Raw genomic sequence first — 23,747 nt, 5'->3', positions numbered from 1 at the left:
TGAAAAAAGGAAGATTTTTCAACTACTGTGTCTCAACTAGTTCAGCTGCGGCACACGCAAAAGGTCTCTGAAAGATTTCCAAGAAATTTAATGTTGAATAACTTCTTTTCAATAATACTAAACTTCAGTGACAACTCCTGCAAAGTAATTTGTAATGTTTCACATTAAATGAATGAAGTCTAAGTCACTGTAAAGACTTTGATTTAAGAAAATAAGTTTCCTCAGCAACAAACACAAATGGCTTTTCTCATCTGATTTATGAAAGAGACCACAAAATCAAAGAATTTAACAATATCTAATCACTGTGTAGAAGCTGTAAGTGAGCAAAGAGAGGTGCAGAATGATTGATAAGTGAAGGGGTGAGAAAGTGAACGAAAGAGCCCGTCATTCGATATGCCATCTGTGGTCAGAGTCTGTACCTCTTTCCCAGATGGCTTTGAACGCCGGCGTGACAGTCTGAAGACTGATTTCCCTCTCACCAGTGATTTTGGCAAAGGTAATGTACTCACTGAGTGAAACTGAATCTTGATGTATCTTATTTAATAGAAAGAGTGATGAACGACGGCCCTGAGAAGATCGGATCACCCCTTTTGTCCTTCTCGGGATCTTGTAGCCACCCTGACACATGGGACTGTCTCCCCCCTCCTCACACACTCACACACTGTCTCGCAACATTCTCAATCAAACTCTAATTTCTATTAAAGATGTGACATTAAGAGCTCCAGAACTATTTTAAGCCCTGAGAGATGCAGTTTTTACTTCCTTTCAACTAAATTGCTGTTGCTAGGCAATTTTAGCCAAAACTCGGCTTAGTGGATTGAATTGTGGGCTATTTGTTGCCTGGCAACATTAGCTAATTGGACATTCTATGACAGAGCATTCGGAGCTACGCGGCTCTCGCTGATTTCAACAACATAACTGTTTCTCAACAGATGGCTCTCAGTGAGATAAGGAGGAAGCTGGTTTCGAGTCAGTGTGAGGAGAGTCTTCCCTTCCTGCCCTGTGTGCCTCTGCAGCAGCCACCTCCGTCCTGACAAGCTTATTAGTGTTGCTTGATTTAAAATGAGTGATCAGTCTGGGCGCTGTGGTGGTCGGGAGGTACCTGGCAACACAAATTTCACAGCCAGGGGAGATCATCACAAATATTTCTTGTTGCAAAAATCCCTCAGGGCTGGAGAGTGTGTGTGTGTGTGTGTGTGTGTGTGTGTGTGTGTGTGTGTGTGTGTGTGTGTGTGTGTGTGTGTGTGTGTGTGTGTGTGTGTGTGTGTGTGTGTGGCAGTGTCTATTTGTCTGACGGAGTATCATGAGAGTTTGTGTGTGTGTGCAGCCTTCCTGTGTGGGTGGGTGCTCGTGTGTCTCTGCGTGCGAGGTAACCACATCCTCATACCTGGCAGCACCTCGTAGATATCCTCGTCCTCCTCGTCGACCTCCCCAGTCTCATGCCTTCCTCCCAGTCTGCCGCTGTGAGAGACCTGGGCAGCGCCGGGGTGAGGCGGGGGAGGGCCGGTCACCCCCTCAATGTCATCATAGGTCTCCTCTTCCTCGTCCTCCTCCTCATCATCATCGCAAGGGATGGAGGTGGAGCGCAGATCTATGAGCAGAGGAGAGACAACGTGATGGGCGGCGTTAGCGTTAAGATGGAGCACGGCGTGGCACAAACGACACGCACATGCATTAAAGGGTAAAGTAAGAGAAATGTTCAGAGGGTCCTGACTGCACAACAGGCAGGGACACGTGCCATACAGCAGCAGAGACAAGCACTGGAGGCTTCAATTCTGCCCGCAGTTAAAGATTATTTTCATTAATGTGTTTATTATTTTTTTAATTAAGCAAATTACTGCCAAGTCTGAAACAGTGACAACAATTTCCCAGAGCCCAAGGTGACGTCCTCAAACTGCTTGCTTTGTCTGACTAGAAATTTAAATGTAACAAATTGTTAAAGGGAGAGTTTGGATCTTTTAAAGTGGGGTTATGTGAGGTTATCATCCATAGTCAGTGTATCACCTGCAGTAGATGGCAGTCGGCACGCACCCAGCTTCGACAAACAGGCAAGAGTACCAGCTAAAAACCTCAGCAACAGTTTTTGAGCACACTATTATTTACAATATTTTCACTACTTTATCTTGTTGCAGGACAGCCCTTTCCAACTGAGAACTGAAGAGTACTGAAGCCATTTTATCTCTCCTTTTTAAGTCACCAACTACCTCAGTTTTGTACAAAAACTTTATAAGCAATGATACTAACCTGCTATTGTCATTGTGTATTTTGGATTGCACCTTACTGTTATACATTTGCTTTTTTGCCACGTTATTATAGTCCTTTTATATTGCACTCTACGTATCTGCACTCCCCCAATGTTTTGTCGCAACTGCTGCACAGCAATGTTCCTCAGGATAAATACATTGCTATCTTCAAAAAAAGTCAATTTTGCTCACTGAACACGGGAGTTACTGGTTATTGTGTGACTCTGGTGGATTTCTTTTTAACCATCTACTATAAATAATATACTGAATATGAATAAGTAGAATAAATAAAAAGAATAATAATAAAACAATCCCTTTAATGTACATTTACATAAAAGCTGCAAAACCTCACAGTTCAGAAATGTTTAGCATTTTTGCTTGATAAATTACTTAAAAATGATTCCCCAGCTGTCATCTATAGCTCCTTTAAAATCTGAATTTTGGTTGACTTAGGGATTAAGACTCATACCATATAGCTGCATCCTTTATTATTTGTCACACTCCTCTCTCTCTCCCTTTGTATTCACTGTCTGTATTTCTACTATCACTATTGATGCCTAAAAATAATACATCCAAAAAGTTCTAATAAATGAAAGTATATGTTAAAAAGAAAAGTCGGCCTTGTTCGCAGGTTAATTGAGGAGTTGGAGACGGTGAATAATAATCATCTACATGTTCTGGATCAGACTGCATTTCGTAGTAAAACTCGTCTGGAAGGAAGTAAGACAAACTGCAGAGTGTCTGTTACTTCCCGCAAATCAGTGGCCCGGCCCGAGCCCATTTTAGAGTAGACTAGGCACGACCGCTCGCTCAGATGGAGGAGTCGTCTCATTGCAGGCGACTGGCCGCTGCAACACAGGGTATCAGGTCCTCTGCCGTACACCAGCGGCCAAGCAGAAATCAATGTCACTGGAGGATAACCAGAACATCTACCAATCAATTTCCTGTAAGCTGGAATTCGGTAGGAGGGTTAGGGGAGGAGTGGTTGTGGGGGGTTGGAGGAGAACTACATGATGGTGCACATGACATGGTGGGTGACATGTGGAATGAGGAGATTCAGGACTCGGCCATGCAGTTAGTGATGGATCGGGTGGTTTTCGTCTGAGTCAGGGATGATAAAAAGCTCCCTTTCATTTCTGACCTTTCTGCCCCTCGAAAAACACAAGCAACTTTCGTGGAAAAATTGAGAAAAAAGAAGGTTGGAAGGTTTATACTGCTTTAACTGTATTTTCCAATTAACCTATGTGACTTTTAAAAAGTCAACTCAAGTCAATTTTATTTATATAACTCGATATCAATTTGTCTCGGAGGGTTTTACAATCTGAACAATGACATCCCCCATCCTTAAACCTTTGATTCAAATAAGGACACACTTAAAAGAAACACAAAAACTTTAAAAGAAGCAACAAAGCTCTTTTGCACAACTGCACATGAAAAAAAATTAAATGAGATGCTGGCTTACCTCTAAGTACAAAATTGATTTGGTCCACCCATTCTCTGGCCTCCTGAGGACTGCTGGCAGTGAACTAATGGGAAACAGTGGCAATGATCCTGCAATTATCATCACATCTAAGAGTGCATTTATACAGAAATAACATTTTTAATCTTCACTTCAATACACCAGCTCTCTTCCTCGCTGCCTAATAGGAAAGAACGAGCTCAAATGGAAATGGTTCCTTTTGAAATGATCAGATCTAAAATATTCAATTAAGGCATATAAATTCTGACTGACTGGGAGAATAATTTTATAATCAGAAACTATGACTGCCTCTGTGCAATATAGGCATGTGCATAAAATGTTTTTTAAAGCTTGTTTTATAGTGAAGCCAATACAAATATTTGAGAGTCAGACAACCAGTAATTTATTTAAAGATAATTCTATACAGGGCTCCAGCTAACTATTATTGTAAGTCTTAATTTTAATCAGACTAGTTTCTCAATTAGTTAATCATCTGATCAATAAAATTGCATAGAACGTTAAAAAAAATCATAATCCCAATTTCATGAAGCACAAATTAGTTCCCTAAAACATCTTATTTTGTCCAAAAGAAGTACAAATTTAAAAAAAAAAAAAAAGAAGGGAAGAATTGTGACCATGATATGTACAAATCTCTAGTGGACTAACTATGTGATGGAGACAATGTTTTGAAAATTACCATAAAATCTTTTGGCATTTGTGTACTGCAGTTTGTTAAGTTGAGTTACTTACTGGACAACATATACACAGACACCAAAATATCTGTCTAGTTGGGCTGTAATTTAGATCCTCTATATTTTTGCTAAAGAAAAGGGGCTCATTTTTATGTAAAAACATTCCTACGACCTCAAAAAGTCTCCCAAAATAATATCTATTGAACTCAATATTCTTAATACCAACCTGGAAAGCCCGCCGTCCGGAGCAAAACAGCTCAAAACAGCACGCTTTTTTGGAGTCTTTTCTCAGGTTGGTCACCAGCTGCACACTGTAGTCAATGATATAAAAGGAGCCCTTCTGCTGCTTATCTGCAGGGAGGAGTACACATGGTGTGATGTTATCTGATTCGATTTACGAACCTGCAATGCTTCTGTATGTTTACACAAACCTTTATCACTCCCAAAGTAGTAGAATATTGAATTGTTGAGAACACACCATCTCCTCTGCCACTCCGAGCCAAAGAAACTGTGATCTACAGAAAAAGGAAGTGCAAAAAATTATTCACATGAACACCGTTTCTTAATATATATTTTTAATTAATCTTCATGTTGTTTCTTCTTCTGCTCAGGTTAACATTGTCCTCATGTAGTCTGCACACCTATCTAGCACTCTGAGTAACTAAAACAAAAGTTGACATTAGCTGATAAAACTACTTGACCCAAGGCTGGTTATCTAAATGCTGCTTTACCTCTTCGTTTCTTCTCTAAGTAGCCTTGCTTCAAGATGTTGCCGAGTTCCTGGGCTGCCACAGGAGGGATGTCACCAAAGTCTGTGAACAGAAGCACCATAAAGAGGTAAGGAAACTTATATATACAAAGGAGCCCAAGTTGACTTCCTAAGATGTCTTGTTTTGTTCAAAACAAGTCCAGAAACAAAAAATATTCAATTTATGTTATAAAAAAAGATAAATAAGCTGCAAATCCTCACATCTGAGAAACTAAAACCAGATAAAGTTAGCCTTTTTTCTTGATAAACAATTAATTTATTACTGAAATAGTCTGACTGTTTCTACACAAACTCCTAATGAGCTGCACTTTAAATGTTCTTCATTACTGCGCACACACAAATACACACCATGAATATACACTCTCCAACCCTGTGGATCAAATACATCCCTGGGAGGCTTTAGGGAGCTGGGATCAATACATTTACAGTGCTGCTGAGCACTGCAGTCCATTCATCTGCTCACATTGCACTTTTAATGGGAGCAACCTTCCTGTGGAAATCCAAACAACTCTGCAATTTGCAAAGTCAAATTTCAAACATGATAGGACGACTGCACGACTTAAGAGGCTTTACTTAATTAGTTATTAAGCAAGTACTGCACAGTGCAGTTCACAAAGTATTTAGCCTACTTTGCTATTTGTGCTAGAGAGACGTGTATTTAACAAAGGAAACTTTTTTTCACTACACACATAATGGCATATGATGTTAATGCAGTTGATTTCCCAAACTATACAAATACTATGCATAAAAACTACTGCTTATTTATTCAAGAATAGCTTGTATAGCTATGCTTGGATTTTAACACTTACACAGGTACAATCTCTGGTAGTTTTATTGCTTTTTGGCCATTTATCATTTTATTTTGCTAATTTAATGGTCTGCCTCTGAAAAACGAGTGAGAGTTGCTGTTCAGCATGCAGCTTTCACGGCACTAAAACAAAGTGTAGAGAGAGTCCTGGGTAGGGGACGCCCGGTGGCTTACATGGTGGAGCGGACGCCCCATGTGCGGAAGAAGCGGGATGGGTTCTGGCCTGAAGCCCTTTGAATTATTATTAATATTATTATTACACAATGACATTTTTAAGCACTTATTTCTTAGTTTTTGTTTTTTACTTGTATTATTTTGCTTTTTTTTCCAAATGATTTTCAGATACTTTTGACTTTTTCCCGATTTCTTGCTAATTTTTGGGTCATTTCCTGTTAAGATGCTCATTGCCTTCTTTCCATATTTCTGAAAAAAAAAAAAAAGGCCAATATTCTCAGGTGCCAAGGGGTTAAATACTTGGATGCCTTGAGAGAAGAGGTTTTAACCAGCTGTTCCATGTTTAAGTTAAAATTGAAGTTCTAACAAGAAATCTGCTTATTTGACCTATTTTCAAGCCTTTAGCTATTAGAGGGGAAGATGTAAAGTTGACCCCAGGTCGGCCTCAAGGGCCGTCTTCCGCTTTGTGTTTCAACAGGGGTACCTGGCTTTTCCATGTGTCAAAAACAAAGCTCGGCTTCCTCCGAATTCATTACTCAACAGGCATTAGCCTCGCAGGGAAAAAAAAGCAAAGGGAGAGCAGGAACCGCCTTTTTAGTCTGAAACGCAGGAACAATTTAAAGACCATTTACACTAGTCAGTGTGACACCCCTTTCAGACCGCTGATGACAAGGGGAATGCCTGGAGTCCATCCCCCTCAGAGAGGACCTGTTTAACTGCTGGGAAAAGCCAAACATGTCATCCCACATCTGGGTCGACTGGTTTAAACAAAGAGCATCCCCCAACATTAGACAAACAGGAACCTCGTTCTCATTCATAAAAATCGAAACATGAAAAAGCAGCTGAATGCCCACTTCAACCACATGATGCTCTCTCTTAAACTGGGTTGCACCAGCAAGGATTAATTCAATCTAAGATTAGCTCTAATCAGAGTTTAGTAAAACTAGGTTTAAAATGAGTAAATCCAGATTTAAATTTAAGCAGAGCTCTGTTGCACCATCAAAAATGAAGTTTAGTTTAGTAAAGCCATGTTTAATTATTTAAACAGAACTCAAACTGAGTTTAATCAATAGGGACAAGCGTCATATCTAAATAAAAATAATTAATAAAAAATACTCAAATATCAGCACACTGTTGCTACCTAATAAGTAGAAACATTTCAAGTCACATTTAGAAGTAACGTCTTTTAAAAGGAAAGGCTTGGCAGGTATTTATCATGGAAAAGGAGAACCGAATCAAGCAGCATATTAGCTGTTTCAGCTAATCTGCCTGACTTGACATGCACGTCCTTGAATGTGTCTACTGCACATCGCAATGTAGACGCTGAAATGATATATCGTGCAGCACAAAGGGGCCGTTTACAAGACAACAGTTCTTGCGTGAAACTTTAAACTTTTGTTGCGGTTTGGTCCTTTGTTCACACGACAACAGCGTTTTGGGGGCCTGAGATTGCAAACTTTTGAAACCAGAGTCCAGAGTGTTATTTTTTGAAAACGTAACCACTTGTGTCGCTGTGTAAACTGGCATTGCGCAGATCCTGTGAGAACGGTGACGTCACTTAGTGTTCTTCTATGGTGTGTCATTACAAAGTTACACCACAAACTCCTGGCTTGGCATGCACACTACAATGTTTTTGGGTGTTATGTCAACAGCTAACACACAAAAATAAATTTGCTGTTATGTGACATTATGTGGAAGGTTATCTCCCAGAGATTATACACAACAAAATTCCATGAGTTTTTCAAAAATTTCACAGATTTTTCTAAATCAGAATCAATTTTTACAAATTCCATGACTTTTTCAGGCCTGGAAAATGACATGGTTAAATTCCATGACTTTTCCAGGTTTCCCATGATGGGAACCCTAATTAAATTATTAAGTAGGTAAAAGCTACACTGAGATTTAAAGAAAGATTTAAAATAACCTTTCTTTATTTTAAGTTCGTTTTCAAAGTTTGGTGCAACAGAATTCCAACTTAAACCATCATTTAATCAGGTTTTATAACCCTTGTTGGTACAATCCAGCCTAAAAGTTGTTGTTTTGAGTGTATTCTCAGTGTCCGAATAACTTTGATCTAGAGAGCAGAATAAAGCTGATATTGGCTCTCTTTTTTGCTTGGCTAACATTCCAGAGATTTAAGTTCACAACAATCCTGCCTGCGATCCCATAACCCGGCACCGCTTCAGCTCGTGGGCCTGACAGATGAGCGGGTCATTCCAGAGCAGAGCCCCAGACACCTCACGGCACTAACACGCTCACATATCATCAGCCTGCCTTTGTGGATGGACTGACCGGTGACACTATAAATACAGAGGTGCTAAGGACTGTTTTGTCAAAGAGAACCTGATTCAGTACATCATAACAAACAGCGGTCATTATGCTCCCCCACCTCATCTATCCGCCGGCAGTCCGTCCATTTTTTTCCTGGGCCTGCTTCCCTGTTGCGGCCCACTTCTAATCCCCTCATCCGTCTGCTTCGCTCGCTCTTCATTTATCTCAAAGGTCGAGCCCGGCTAATAGATGAGGAGGTACAAAATCAACACGGGATCACTCTGATCTGCTTGAGTCAATAAACATTACACATTCATGCGTGTTTAACACTTTTAACGCCGCGTGACCTGACCTCACTTGACTGTCCTGATTTGTATGAGCCTCAAACAAACTTCAGCGAAAACATGTACACAATAGTTCTGGATTCTTCCACGGGGTAGCAGCACAACCCCAAAAGCACCACGCTGCTTAATGCCGCTTGCTTGAGTCCCCATCCTAAACAAAAGCACGCTCTGATTGGTCCTGAGTTAACAATGCCTCCTTTAATGAAAATTACACACTAACACCTCTTTGGGACCCATGCAATTTTAAGTGGATATTCAGAGGTAATGTTATTTGAAAATGTGTAATTAAGGGCGTTAAAAAACCCCAACAACCATCATGGTGTTTGAGTTTTGAGTTTGACTACAGGCATGGAGAGACACATTAATGCATCTAATTAAGGCCTCATCAAAATCGCAGACAGACGGCACTCTTTCATAAAAATCATAAATTGCGTTATCAATTATTCAGGGCAATGCCTTGACTTCATTTTCATCCCTTTTGCGTTTTAATTAGCACCATCCACAGCTTTGGTATTGACATTAATTTGATGGCAATTTATTGATATTTCAGCATAACCTATTTAGCTGAGTGCAATTACCAACAAAGAGAAGCAGATAGATGCGATGTTGGAGTGGCGTCGCGTGCTTTGTAAATCAAGGTGAGGAGTTGCTACAGGCTGCACTAACTGAATCTAACCGCTCTAGTTGGTCATCAGCGAGAGAAGATGCGAGTCATGCCATCTCCAAATGGAAGGAGATAATCAATAGAAATTGAGCAGAGATATGTGTTTAATTGATCCCGACGAAGGGGCGTTTTCAGCTGACCTGGGTGCCGATAAGTGCTCCGTTCTGTCCTGAACTTGTGTTAAACTCGGGTGGTGGGGGGAGATACACAACAATGCATCTGAGCTGCCAGCGGTTTGCCACAGCCGCAATCTCTCATTTGGTTATTCACACTCTCTCAGCATGGTGTTATGAGCTCAGCAGTTGATCCCGCAAGAAAAGGCTGATTTATGTTAGCATGACCAGAGGGAGTTAATGTATTCTCTCATTAAAATCCACTTTACTTAGGCTGAAAGTCAATCAAAGGCTGGATAGAGAGTGAATCAAAATGAAGGGAAATGGTTGGGTGGGAGGACTAATATGTTACATTAGATCTAACGGTGGTCATAATGCAACAAAGATGTTATAAAAACATGAAAATGCACAGAAGATGTTGATGGTGTCACAGAAGATGGAGAGGCTGAAGCAGAGCTTTAGTGTCTTTTCTTTGAGACAGTCAGAAGGCAGAGAGGAGCGACAGCAGTGGCAAGGTTCAGTCTCAGCAGGGGGGGACATGTACTTCCAGAGGGTCTCAACCACTATTGTATCCATAGCTTTAGAAACATTTAAGTCAGCCAGTTACATTGTGAAAGACAGTGAGAGGGAAAAAAAAGCCTTTTATCAGAATAAAACATTTGGCTTCTAACAGAAGTGCTTTCTCTTTTTTTCTATTCTGTGCCTCTTTCTCATAATTATTTTTACAAAAACAAATCTATATACCATAAAAATGACCTAATTTTATGCCGTTCTTTATAATGTATATTCTATGGATATATATATATGAAATTTACAGAAGATTTTAATTTCTATTTTTTTATTTCTATATGTATATTTGTCTCCCCTAGTGTGATATTACTTTGTTTTAATGCTCCTGTGCAATACCTTAAAAAAAACAGCTGCTGTAACATATGAATTTCCCAATTTTGGATCAATTAAGTAAATCCATCCATCTATCTATTCTGTACATCATGTAATATACTGTGGACGTGATGTGGAAGATGTCTTGCTGTATTTTTGATGTTTGACGCACAAGCAGGGTCTTGTTAAAAGATACAGAAATAAAAATGAACGTTGTACTATCTATCTTGCTCTGTCCATTACTATCTATCAAATTTATTTGAAGTCTGCATGCCTGTGGTTTCTAATTTTGGTTGTCACATGTGCACTTTTTTTTTTAGTTAGCATGTGTCATACATCCTTGGCATTTGCTTAAAATGCATATTTCTGCAGTTTTCTGTGCTTGTTATACTGTATTTGTAAGTAGTGTCGTGTTTGGTCTCATCTGTTGTTGTGAAGTTATGATTGTTATGTTATTGTTATTGTTTTTCTTGGTGTTTTGTTGCATAAAAAATATATATGTTTTTAAAGTGGAAGAGCTGTATAGTCGCTGCAGGAATGTGCAAAATGATGTTGACCATTCATTTATGTTGTTTTTTACATTAAGTGTTTTGATGTTTGTTTTTGTCTGCTGCAGGACTGCAATTAAAATTGTCTAATCATTAGTTGTTTTTTCCCTCTTTGAGTCTTTGATAAATAGTGAAAACTGTCTGTTAAGCTGTTGATTTTTTTTCGCTTGAGTCATTGTTTGGCCTATAAAATGTCAAAAAATGCCATTCACTCGCTTCTTCAACTGACACTTTGTTTGTATTCAAACAAATTTGTCCAACCGACAGTCCAAAACCCAAAGATAATCCTTTTTTAAAAAACTCTATTATAATAAATCATGAACAACAGCAAATATTTATATTTTAGAAGCTGAAACCAGTGTGATTTTGGTAAACTTGCCTTAAAAATGACTTTAACATGGTGATCAAATCTGTTTTGTTAATTTTTTTTCTCTTTCAGCTAATCAGTAAATTGATGAATCATTTTACTGTTCTGTACTTTTTGTAGTGCTTGTTTGTTTTGTAATTCATAAAATCAACCTACCCAAGGTCTGAGCATGGAAATTATCCTTTCAGTTCAATCTAGTGTTTTTCTTTTGTCCATTTTAATTTTTTTTAAAAGAATCAAAATTGGTGCATATCACACAGCACAGCATGCCTTCATCATTTTTTTTTCTTTTTTTAACACCAAAGTGGGAAAGAGAAAAAATAAAATAAAAAATAAATTACAAGTAAATGTTGCAAAAAAGAAGCAAATTTAAACCACACTAAGGTTATGTTAAGTGTGTTGTCTCTCATAAATAAATAAATAAATACAGCAAAAGTGAGAGACACTCTTATTTCTTAATCCAAAAGAAACAAAACATACTGCCTGCAAAAAAACACAAAACTAAGATGCGGGGAAATAAATGAGGTAACACTGGCCACTCTGTGGTATTAATATATCTACAGTATTTAGGAGCATGAGGAAGAGGTGACACCCCTCACAGCACAGGTAGAAATCAAAACCAGCGAGTTATCATATGTTTTCCTTCTCGTGTGCTTAGTCCTTGAGCGCGGGGGCTCTCACACGGAGGTATTGCATTGAATGCAGCATCAGGGGGCAGGACCTGACCCCCGTGTGAACTCTGCTGATGAGGTGAAACAGAAGGCAGCGAGAGGCTCCCCGGCCCTGAGGGGGCTGCGGGGAGGAATGCTGCTGACTCTACAGACGAAGCGAGAGAGACCGCAATCCTCTTCGATACCGTCCTTGATTAGGAAAAAGGATTCACTCAGTGCACCTTCACCCACCCGGCGCTCAATCTGCGCGCAGGCCAAAGCTAAATTGATACATTTTTCCTCATTAAAGTAGGAGGCCTTTGCTGTGCGTCCCTCCAGCGAGGCGGCCGTCAGAAGGGAGGAGAGAGACTGAGAGGCACTGAGGTTAAGGGCAGAATGTCTTCCCTGCCCTCCTCTCCTCCCCGTGATTTGATTAGGACTTCAGTCATCGATACATAAACCGTGTTTAGAACCTCCTAATGCATGTGTTTGAACCAAAGAAAACATGCAGTGCATTATATCAGGCTGCATGATGCCTGCATCGTCGTCTAATAACGCTTAATGGGACCGGGAATTTATGCAGGAGTGATTAAGGATTTTTTTTTGATTGGGGATGTCAATCAGATTAAACAACAGATCTCTGACTTGAGATAAAAGCTTTACCACTGAGCTAAGAATAAAAACTTTAATACACACACAAATGATCAGGTAAATATTTGATACAAGAGATTTGGATTCTGGTATATTGCAACTTTAATGCAGTGCTGAGATCTCTTTGCTTTATTCTATTGTCTGACTTAGTCTGTTACACTTGATGCAATTTGGAAGAAAAAAAAATACAATAATGTGCCTCTTCACAGGATTAGATGTCAAGTCATTCTAGGCTCCGTTTGGCTCTATTCCTACATTCAAACATCACAGGTCGGCCACTGTAAAAGACACTAAGGGGCTAAATTTACTATGTGACATCGGCTTCCCCCTGGGCAGCCATAAGCTGCGTATACAGCGACCCTGAATTTCCCTTTTCTAGATTTACTACCACTATTCAAATGCTTAACTGCAGATACAATGATCCTCTAATCGCTGGGGATGGTTTTCAGCTGCTTCACTGACACAGACCCCAAAAAAAGGAAAAGAAACAGTAGTAAGAATATAAATACCAACAATGGAGGAGTTCGGCCCACAGGAGAGCCTGCATATCTGTGATAAAAACGGGATATAACACAATCAACGACAGAGCCTGGAGGGAAAAACACTCAGAGAAAATCGGCACACTCGCTCTCTGAATGTACAGTTATTGCAACTTTAAAAAGCTTTGCTTATTTCCGCTAAAATGCTTTAAATATAATTTTAGCAATAATGGTAAGTAAATATGTTCGCGAGGACCGTGTTATTGCGCTGTGTTGTCTGAGCAATATCTCATGTCTATTACCTTTTTATATAATTGGACTTATTTTTATAGGCACTGCTGTTACATATTATACCAATAAACAATTATATGATGCCATAATTCTTTGACTCCTTGCATAAATCACCAGCAAGTCCAATGGGCAACAGGTGTTAGAGAAAAATTATTCAGTCAAGGAAAATAAAGCCAAACGCTTATTGTAATCAGATAATTACTTAAATTTAAAGACCATGGTTTTACTTAAAATATTTATTTGAATTATTGTCAGTGCACTAAATTATTATTTTTTTAAATTTACTGGAATTGATATAATCCAATCAATTTGTTCCCATTTACCATTGATAAAATGATTTAGTTCGGCAGGTTTTTCTCCTGAACTCCTATTTCCAACCATAGATTTTTTTTTTTTCTGTGTTGTAAATTTCACTCCTAAAATTTGCAGGAGATCTGCAAACAATTACTTTGATATATTATATTTTTTAGCAGACTGTCATTCAGTCTTTCATAAACACACATGAGTAATGGCTCATTAATTAATATATACAGCCTTTTTTGGGAAAAATTAAAATGAGCTGCAATTAAGTTTTTGCATGTTTTCTTATTTTGCAATAGGAAATATGAATTATTTTTGCTCCAATAAAATAAATCATTTAAATATTGTGCCAGTATATTACTTATTTGTAATTTAGTATATTATACTTTTTATATAACCAGTTAACATTTACAAGCAAGTAAGACAATAATTGTGAAAAACATATTTTTCCAATATTTAACATTTCTTCTAATTTACGACTTTTAAACTTTTTGTATCTTATCAATTTTAATTATTTAACATTTAAAATTAATAAGTAAATGAGAATAATAAAATATAAACCCAGATCAATTTTACAGTGCTTCATTCAGAGGAAAACAGTAAATCAACCTCTATGACGGAAACTGCCGTGGTAGTCATGTCAAACTGATTTTGTGACAAAATACAAATAAACTAAAAAAAAAAAAAAGAAAAGCAATATAAACAGCAAGGATAGTTGTTGTTTATTTAACTTACAGTTTTCTCTATATTTTAACACTGTTTCATTTTGTTTGTACCGCTCACTTACTGTTTTACCATATGTTACTAAAATTACAATGACTGGCCATATTAAATTAATCAAAAAAGCCTGACCTACTGAATTTAAAAATAAATAGTTTAAGCATGTTTAATTAAGCCTGGAATTTTGCATAAAATATTGCCACTTTAACTGTGATGTGTACTGTTAGGAATTTACATTTTGAAGTTTATTATGTAATTGCATATTTTTTTAATTATCATACAACAAATTACAGTTTTTATACTGCCAAACAGTATGAGCAGAACTACAAAATGCTTTTCAAATCAACCTCTATCTGACTCAATTTTTTTTAGATAAGCTAACTTACAGCAAAGGCCACTACAAATCAATGGAAGAAATTTCCATTTTAGAATAAAGACAACAGCGTACAAGCCCTCGGCAGCCCTGTCCCACTTGGCACACACACTCAGTGCTGACTTCTTCCAGCCGAGCGGAGACCCGGTGTGTAAAGAGGGATGCATCCTCAACATCCCCGAATAACTCCACAAGGGCATGTTAATGACCTTAAAGTGCTACATTACAGCAACAATTAAACAGAGGAATCCCAGAGGCATTGGGAGCCGTCGTGTCACTGTCTGTGTACAGGCCAACACATCTCTCCCGTCTCCATTTATTTCCCTAAGAAATCAGCGGGGCCACCTGGGCTTGGCATTGAAACTTCATTCATCTCCAGAAATGGATTCCAGTGGAGGGCAAAATCAAATTCTCATTTGCAAGGCAAGGGGAGAAAGAGAGGGAGTGAATGCAGGAGGTACCTGGGAACGCTAACCTCTGGGTGAACCCGCCGCATCTGATAGTTTTGCTATTTGTCTGTGACATTGACAGCTCTGGGGGAGATTAGGAGCCACCCTGCCCCAGCTTCCCACTTTGCATTCTGCCTATGTGCCTCTTTACAGATGGACTGCTGCACATTTACCTTCGCCTGTTTTCCCTGGGTTTCAACACGGCGCTACACCAGAGGCAACGGAGGGATGTAATTATATGCAATGCAACAATAAAACAAAGCAAATGAGGGGAAAGCTGCATCAGAGGGCTTACAAAACCGGGAGGAAGCAAAAACTACACGGTGTGGCTTTTGGTGGGGGTGAAGCCGGAGATGAGAGTGATGGATGCCCTTCGGTTAAATACGTCCAAATCCCCCCTTCAAGCCGCTCTCTTCTTGCCAGGCAGTGTGAGTGAGTGTGTGAGAGAGAGTGTACAAGATTAATAGTGTAAACAGCGAGGGAGAGAGGGAGAGAAAGGCAGCAGGGGAAAGAGAGAGAAAGAAAAGACTATCAGCATCTGCAGCAGCACAGTAGCCCTAGGGGAATAGCGTGAACTTTTGAACCCTGGTGGCAAGCAGTCACAGCGATGCACAGAGCCTGCTCCTGCCTCGTAATGTGTGTGTGTGTGTGTGTGTGTGTGTGTGTGTGTGTGTGGGTGTGTGTGTGTGTGTGTGTGTGTGTGTTTCTAGAAAAGCACACTGGCTGCAACTGAGAGAGGAAAGGAAAGGAGAGCGAAGGAGAACGAGGAAGACTGGAGGTCATTAACATATTCCTCGCTTCCTTGCAAACGAGCTGCCGCTATCCAAATGTCACGAAATCCATACACCGATGAACGCCGTGAAAAATTAATCTCCAGGCGGATATTCTGACGGATAGATACAGTAGATGGCTATCAGAGAAACTCAAAAGAAACTTTGTGACTGATGGGCGTTCTGTGACAGGGAGGCCAATCATTCAAACAACGCTGGCCTGAGTGCAGACAGGTCACAGGTTGGTCAAGCGGGAGGCCAAAGGTTAAGAGTTCAGTACGTGGGCAGACAGCATGACCACAGGCCAACAAACCTGCGAGGAGGTCATCTATGCTGACCCGAAATACTGTCCAAGTGCTGCGTGCAAACGAGAAAAACTAGGATAAATGCTCCTAAGTCTATTCAACATTTTTGTTCTTTTTAATGTTGTTTCTTCCGCGGTGAAGCATCCAGAATCTTGCTCTTTCTCCATGACTTAATTTGACTTCAAACACTGACAAGGGGCCAGTTTGGCACTTTAAACATTGCTGATTAACCCTCTAATGGAGCATCAATCTGTCAGCTGGCAGCGTTTTTTCCCATTTCACCAGCCAAGAGACCCAGGCATGCACCCTCGGAAGCACTTCACTTTATATAGCTTTTTCAAGCTTCAGCCAAAATGACAAAATTTAGATTTAATATTCTATTTACCAGCACAGTGTAATAATGTTGTTACTGTGCATTGGCTCCTCGTATTCAAATGAGAAACAGGCAATGGCGAGACATAAATTCAAATTGGTTATCCTACTGCATTCTATTGCAAGTAATTGGTTTCGGAAATTGGGTCGGCACAGTAATCACTGACAGGAGTCACATTCATGCATGCTTTAAATAGGCCTATACAACAGAGGTTACCTGCTATTAATTGATTAATGGCCAGAAATTAATCAGCAACTATTTTGATCATTGATTCATTGTTAAACTCTACTTCCAGCTTCTAAAGAATATGTTTCTGTTCTTTATCTATTGCGCGAGTAAACTGAAATTCTTGAACATTTGTCATTATTATTGCACATTACACATTACAAAGCTATTATTTTCTAGATCAAATGATTAATCGATTAACCGAGAAAATAAACAAAATAATCTTAAAATGAACTTGACGTGCCTATATGTCAAATTAAATGATCTCCAAGACATTTCTTCGATATAATTTTCCGGATTATATAATGTAAATGACACAAACATACCTGATCTGAGTACAGCAGAAAATAACATGTACATGCAATCTAAGTTTTGTCAATAAATTCAACATCCACACCTGAGCAAATGCAGACTATATGGTGCATCATAATAGAATCATTACGATCACAAAGAGGAAGAGTGATACGTATCGAAAGCGTCATCTTTGCTGCACGCCCTCCTGAAACAAAGCTCTTCCTGCAGTGCTCTGTCATCGCTGCAGCTTTCAAGCAAACATCCCCGAGCGCCCAGCAGTGCTTCCCCAATCAAAGAAAAACAAACAGGCCATTTCAACTTCGTAAACTTGACCTGCAAACAGCATGACGGGGCTAAAAGCCCCACATCTCCGGCTGTCTCCTGGGGTGCATGTGTGTGTATGTGTGAAGAGATTATACTCGCCAGAGGGAGAAATTTTGCTAATATATTTGTATTCAAAATGTATTGGAATGGCGGAGAGTGTGTGATGAAAAAAAATCTAGAACATGTGTGTGAGCCTCAAATAGCACAGAAAGAGAGAGGTGGAGGGTGGTGAAGGGGGCAGACGAGGCTGGGGTGAGGCTGCAGGCGCGGTCAGGTCACCGGTGCGGTCGTCGGGTGAAACTCAGTTCACATTACCATGCAGACACCCGGGCTAACAATGGAGGCTCCATCTGTTCCTGTCAGCCATTACAAATCTGGTGTCACCCAGTCCGCTGAAGACAACAGGCCACCGCATCTAATCAAACGGCACAGGCTCCTCCTGCGTGTAAAAGCAGCCATCGACTTCACACTCACTCACTCTCTGGTTAGGGAACAGAGAGCAGCAAAGGCAGCCAGTCGATTACCACGGATAATACATTCCCCGAGTCACAAAGTCTCTATTGTGTACAGTAGCCTCAAATAAAATGATACAATTAAACTCAAGATAAAAAAAAAACTCAATTTTTTCTATCTTCTCCTTAAAGCCGAGTGCTTTTCTCTAAATCACAAAATTACCGTTCATTTTTGCAACAAAAGGTATTCTGCTGATTTCTGCATTAAAGGGAATAAAAGAAAATTCAGATCGTCACCATGGATGATTGTTCCTCCAAAAAATGCCACTGATTTCATTAAGTGGTCATGCCATTATTTTCAGCAAACACTCCCTCTTCCATTGAAGCAGACCGCCCAGCAGAAACGTGTGAGCCATTTCTTTCAACTGGCGGTGAACAGAGAATGAACTATGAACTCCACATGCCCTTTTAGTGAGGACACAGGCCATTCACTACGCTAACACGGTCGCAGCAATAAAAAGACACAGCGGCTGTGAGGTGCAAATTTGTCTTACGGAATCAAATGTTATGATTATTGATCCAACCATAAAAAGTGTGGGTTTTTTTTTTTTTTTTAGTTGTTTAGTTTCGGGGGACATTCGATAATCAAAACAAAATGCAAATGAAGGGAAAAAGAAGATTCTGGTAGTGCTGCATAATTGGCTATTTCTCACATTTAACGCCAACGATGGCGTGACACAACGTTCGAGCTTTAAGCATCCACAGTAACAGACGGCGTAGTTTGTGGTTGGGCGTGTTATCGTTATAGCCTTAAGGGAAATTTTTTAAGCATTTTATTGTTTGATTTTGTTTGTTTCCCCAAGGAAATCTCGCCTTGTTTATTCTGAAATGAACAATTCAAAAAAATGAATTATCATTGTCTTGTGGTCTATCTTCGCACCATCTGCCGTGATTTGTTTACTCTATTTTTCCAAAGTTGAGGAGAAAGGCGGCAGTTACTCTTCTGTGGGCAGAGGACGGAAGAGTTCATTAAGACATTTCCAAATAAAGAGAACATTTTTGACTACATCCAGCTGGCATCGGTATCACAAAACGACTGCGAACGGCGACAACATGATTTTTTTTCTTATTGGGAATTTCCACAATTCCAGCTTCACCTCCAGAGAGGAGCTGAAAAAGAAAGCACAGGGTATAGATGGGCACCTGAGGCAGCCAACTCAATAATGCCCACCTGCGGCATGTCACGTCAAGGGCTATTAGCTGGCGCATAGAGTCAGAAATACAAAAAGTCTGAACGGGAGGGAGGGCAAGTCCAAGAAGGGAAGATAGAGAGAAAGATTGATAAAGGGAGAGAGGGATGGAACACACATGGCCCCTCAGGTACAGTGTTGTATTTCAAACCCGGTTGTGAAAGAATAGAGGGGCTCGGGGTCAATCAATCACTGCATTAGCCCGCAGCTACAAAGCCTCCTCTCTGTGTGGGCCTCCATGCCTCCCACAGTCCACACATACAGCTCAAGGGGACAGATCGGGAGCTGATGATCCACCACTGGAGGGAGCTCTAGGTCCCCAATCTGGTCTCAGTGAACTCACCAGCCTCCTTTTTCTCCAGCATCAGGACTACCTGCACACTGGCCAGGAGGAGGAGGAGTCACTGATGTCACCAGAGCAGGACAGAGAGGTAGGAGGCCAGCAAGGGGAGGGGGAATTCACAGATGTGGTCTGTTTTTCAAATTAAAAAAGGCGAGCGACAATATACAGCAGAAAGGTTCAACCGTGCTTCCTGTGGTGAGGTGTAGGTGTGCCAGTGAGGAGGCCAAGAATAGTTTGTTAAAACTGCTTTTGTGTAGTTTTTTCAGAGGGTTACTGCATTGTCTCCGGTGACACCGACTCCTCCTTTTTACCTTTTTCCTTTGTTGGTGCAGAGTTCTTTGCACACTGTAGCCTCTCGGCAAAAACACGTGTTAGCACAGATAATATAGACACGTACGTCTCATTATTGGGGATGGAATTTCACTCTATCATCCTTGGATAATTTAGATGATTTGAGCTGTAAAATGCATATAATCTGGACTCTGTTGTTGAAATTCATCATTCTTTTCTTCTTTTTTTTTGTTGTGAGGAAAAAGCCATCAGTGCTGCTTTGCCGCACATAGACACCCACATTAAGAATCAGGCCTTTTGAGCTCAGAACTCTTGCACTGCGCAAATCGCCCTAGATCACACACACACAGGATTTTCTGCCCGGACCCGATTAGGTCGAGCCAGGCTGTAATTTCTCACTGTTCCCTTGGGCTTAAATCGGGTCAGGTTCTCGCCAAATTAACATTTTTGTTTTTTTGGTTTTTTTTTATATTTTAATGAAACTGTTGTGAACTGTCTCATGCTTAAATGGCACTTTGGCGGGAGTTTTAATGGACTGAATCAAGAGTGAAAGAGAGAGAAAGAGGGTGGAGAGAGAGAGGGAAAGCGATGGAGCATATGAAGAACTGGGGGAGAGAGTGCAGGCGAGAGACAGAGACGAAAAACAAGAGGAAGAGAAAGGAGGGCTGCAAAGCAAATTGGTTGGTAGTTTTAGCTTCTCCCTCCCCAGCAGTGGAAGAGATGTTCATAAAATGCATCGGAGAGTGGTGATAAACAGTTGTTTTCTTATTTCCTGATTCAGGACTGTTGTTAACTCACACTCAGGGGCTCCATCGTCCTGGTAGTCAGAGGCTACTGAGGCGTCGTCTGATGGGGCAGAGCGGCCCAGACTGGAACTGCGGTTGTCATCAGAACCATCCTCGTCCCTAAAGTCCGCTGAGTCTGTGTATGTGTTTGAGAAAATTGGTGAAATGGAGAGAGATAAAGCAAATGCCAGTAAATGAGTCAAGTGAGAAAATACTACCACAGAGTCTAACTTTTCAGTAGTACATATCTGTCACTTATTTCTGCACTCTGTAGATACAGCAGTGATACTTTGATCATAAAGATTCAGGGTGATTTTACTCACATGGAAAGGGGAATTCTTGAGGGTTTCTGTAAAATCAAAACAAGCATGTATCAAAATCTTGTGCACTGCAAGTTTTCTGAGCTTTCACTCTTCAAGTCTACTCCAGCATTGCCTCAGAAATTCAATTGTTTCTTGCTCAGAAAACCACAAAACCACACACATCTGTGCCAGAGCGTACGCCTCATGCAGTGCAGAAAACACCAGTGGAGCTGTTTCCGGAGTACGCACCTCAAACAAGAGCTTCAAATTATCCGTAACGCAGCAGATTATTCTGAGATCTTTAAAAACTTTTAATAACAATAAATAAGAGCATGAATGACATCTTGAAGGTGACACCATTAGAGTAAATGAGTTCCTTCAAATGTAATTTTGCTAACTGTGTTTAAAGCAATTACAGCAACAATTATGGTTCTTGTGTGGTATTAACGGCAAAAGTTGATAATGGTGGCATGAAATTACATGGTGACACTTGACTAGTAAAGCTTGCTAAACACTGATTTAATGCTGCTTCTAGAAGTAAAAAAAAATCCCACCTTACATGGACGACCCTGAAGTTATTTAGTAAGACTTTCCGTGTCTCTTGGGCACTTTCACTGAGATCTTCGTCTTGGAGGATCTCGGATACAAACAGCTCACAATCTGAGAACAGAGAACACTGTAAACATGGTATCCATGGCCTGCTTTTCGAAGTACAAAATTCTGACTGATTTAAACATTGATCAGGAAAATAATGTTTATGAGAGAGAAGCCTCATCAGTTGTTAAAATTATGTACAAAGACAAAATCCCATTATCAAGAGTTGCAGATCACAGATCAATCTGTCTGCCCCAAGTATGTTCATCATTAAATGTTATGAATTTGGAGTATAAAATTCAAAATAAAAGTCTGAAAAGTTTCTTACAGATGGACAGAACACCATTATTGCCTATAAAAAAACTATTCCAATACAATAACTTTGCAGTTTAATCACAACTTGTTTCTATGTACATATATTTAATAATCCCATTTATCTGTTTAATCCGTCTTGGTCAGGGCCTCTCCTTTGCAAAGCTTTATATTTCAGTGTCCACTGTCTGTACTGTACATATCACTCAAATGGAAACTCGTTAATAAAGTCTCAGTGATGCAAATTAATAAAAAATGAAGTCTTCCAGCCTTTTTGAACATGCTGGCACCTAAAATATTTCAGCTGCTTTTCATTTTACTAGCTTCTTCGCAATCTTAAAAACAAACTACTCTTTGTGAGGCCTGACCTGTGCAAATGTAATCCAAAGACCTACAGTAGAGGTGAGACATTGCACTTCCAAATGTCTTCAGAAAAGACATGGTTATGATTGATATTCTCTTTCACCGTGTTATTGAACTAAACTGCAGACTTTATTTTAAGTCAGAGAAGTATTAACCAGTAAATAAAGACTTACGTTTGTGAAACAGGTAGTCCAACATCACTGATCTGATTCAATTTCTTTATGTCCCCTTGTGTTAGACAAAAGGACTGACATATGCAAATGCTCTTGCACGGCAGTTTGCTTGCCCAGCAGTACATGCAAATGTTGTAACACACTGTACAGTTTACAGTCTATCGCAAGTGCTGAGAATTATGTTTCATACGTTCTAATTTTAGTTTTCATTTTAACTAGAAGTAACAACAGATATTTTTGAGCAACAAAATGTCATGTGATGTTATTTTTTAGGCTTTGTTTAACTGGATGTTCAGTCGTAATTTTTATATTTTAAATGTCATGATAAGCATGCCTGGTTACACTATATTTCCATAGTTATTCTTATTTAATCAAAGATTGAAAGACAGAATTATGGTGCTTATTTAAAAACATTATAAACAGTAAAAAAAATTACCACATTACCATCCAGAAGTCGCCTAATGTCGACCGGGATTGTCGCCATCCCTGACTTTCCACCTCAAGACCCTCTGATTCCCTGACTTTTCAGACTTTTGTTGCCCCTCCACACTTCAGTTTTTACTCCACAAAGCAGTCTATGTAGCCCTACGGTCTGTCATACTGTTACAACTCTATGACAGAAACAAGAGCCTGACACAGTCGAGCATCTAACCACCTGAGTCCTCTTGTTCTGAAACCTAACTTCCGTGCATGCATCTAGATTTGCACAAAATGGGGAGGGGCAGGTGCACAGATGACAACTTCCTCTAAATTCTGGTTTCTCAGTCAAGGCTGATGGCAAGGTTTCACTGACACTGAGAAAAACCCCCTCTGTCTGACCTACAAAAAACAGTCTCGAAGCAAGCCTGAAAAGAGGCTCTGCGGCACTCTGATTACGTACTCTGTACACCTTTATCAGCGATGGAGCCTTGCAAAACAGTCTGTGATAAAGAAGATAATGACATCTCACGTACATGTAGGTGTTTGTGGTGAATGACAAAATGAGCAACTTAAAACACTTGGAAAACATTACGGAAATTTTGAATATGACTAGTGTCTGCTGCTGACAAAAACATGCATCTCTTCCTCCCGTCTGTGGTTGTTCATTTTTCTTTCAGAGTGCCCCAGGAATGAGCCCTAATGCTTCGGATGGTCATAGTTTCCGAGTTGGGAAGTCGCTCTTCCAACTTCAATGCATTCATGTGCTTTGAGATCGTAAAGTGTGAAACAAAGTAAAGCTACAAGGAAAATGTGTTGTGTTTTAAGGCTATAAGGATTATAACTATATCCATTTTTATATATTATTTTACTTTTTATTCAAAAACACCCTTAATCATACCTTAAATCTTCAACCAAATGACCCAG

At 39.8% G+C, this 23,747-nt stretch overlaps 1 protein-coding gene across 3 annotated transcripts in view; it reads right to left on the bottom strand.

Moving 5' to 3' along the window:
* The window catches only part of skap1 (src kinase associated phosphoprotein 1), a 46,519-nt gene that overhangs the window by 12,449 nt on the left and 10,323 nt on the right, over positions 1–23,747 (bottom strand). Inside the window, exons 1-9 of one of the 3 annotated variants that reach the window (XM_042508682.2) lie at positions 22,848–23,065; positions 21,516–21,621; positions 20,983–21,008; positions 20,673–20,795; positions 5,126–5,206; positions 4,826–4,909; positions 4,621–4,745; positions 3,706–3,769; positions 1,388–1,591 (exon numbers count right to left, since the gene is read on the bottom strand). In XM_042508682.2, the coding sequence (XP_042364616.1) occupies positions 1,388–1,591; positions 3,706–3,769; positions 4,621–4,745; positions 4,826–4,909; positions 5,126–5,206; positions 20,673–20,795; positions 20,983–21,008; positions 21,516–21,621; positions 22,848–22,887 (853 nt within the window). In that variant the 5' untranslated portion in view covers positions 22,888–23,065. Of the gene's footprint in view, positions 1–1,387; positions 1,592–3,705; positions 3,770–4,620; positions 4,746–4,825; positions 4,910–5,125; positions 5,207–20,672; positions 20,796–20,982; positions 21,009–21,515; positions 21,622–22,403; positions 22,469–22,847; positions 23,066–23,747 lie in introns of those variants that run through there. The other 2 variants (XM_088070516.1, XM_042508681.2) reach the window with 2 other exon arrangements.

The sequence above is a fragment of the Plectropomus leopardus genome, chromosome 19, assembly GCF_026936395.1.
Source record: "Plectropomus leopardus strain MGB_pleo_1.0 chromosome 19, ASM2693639v1, whole genome shotgun sequence".
NCBI lineage: Eukaryota > Metazoa > Chordata > Actinopteri > Perciformes > Serranidae > Plectropomus > Plectropomus leopardus.
This window is presented reverse-complemented; position numbering and strand designations above follow the sequence as displayed.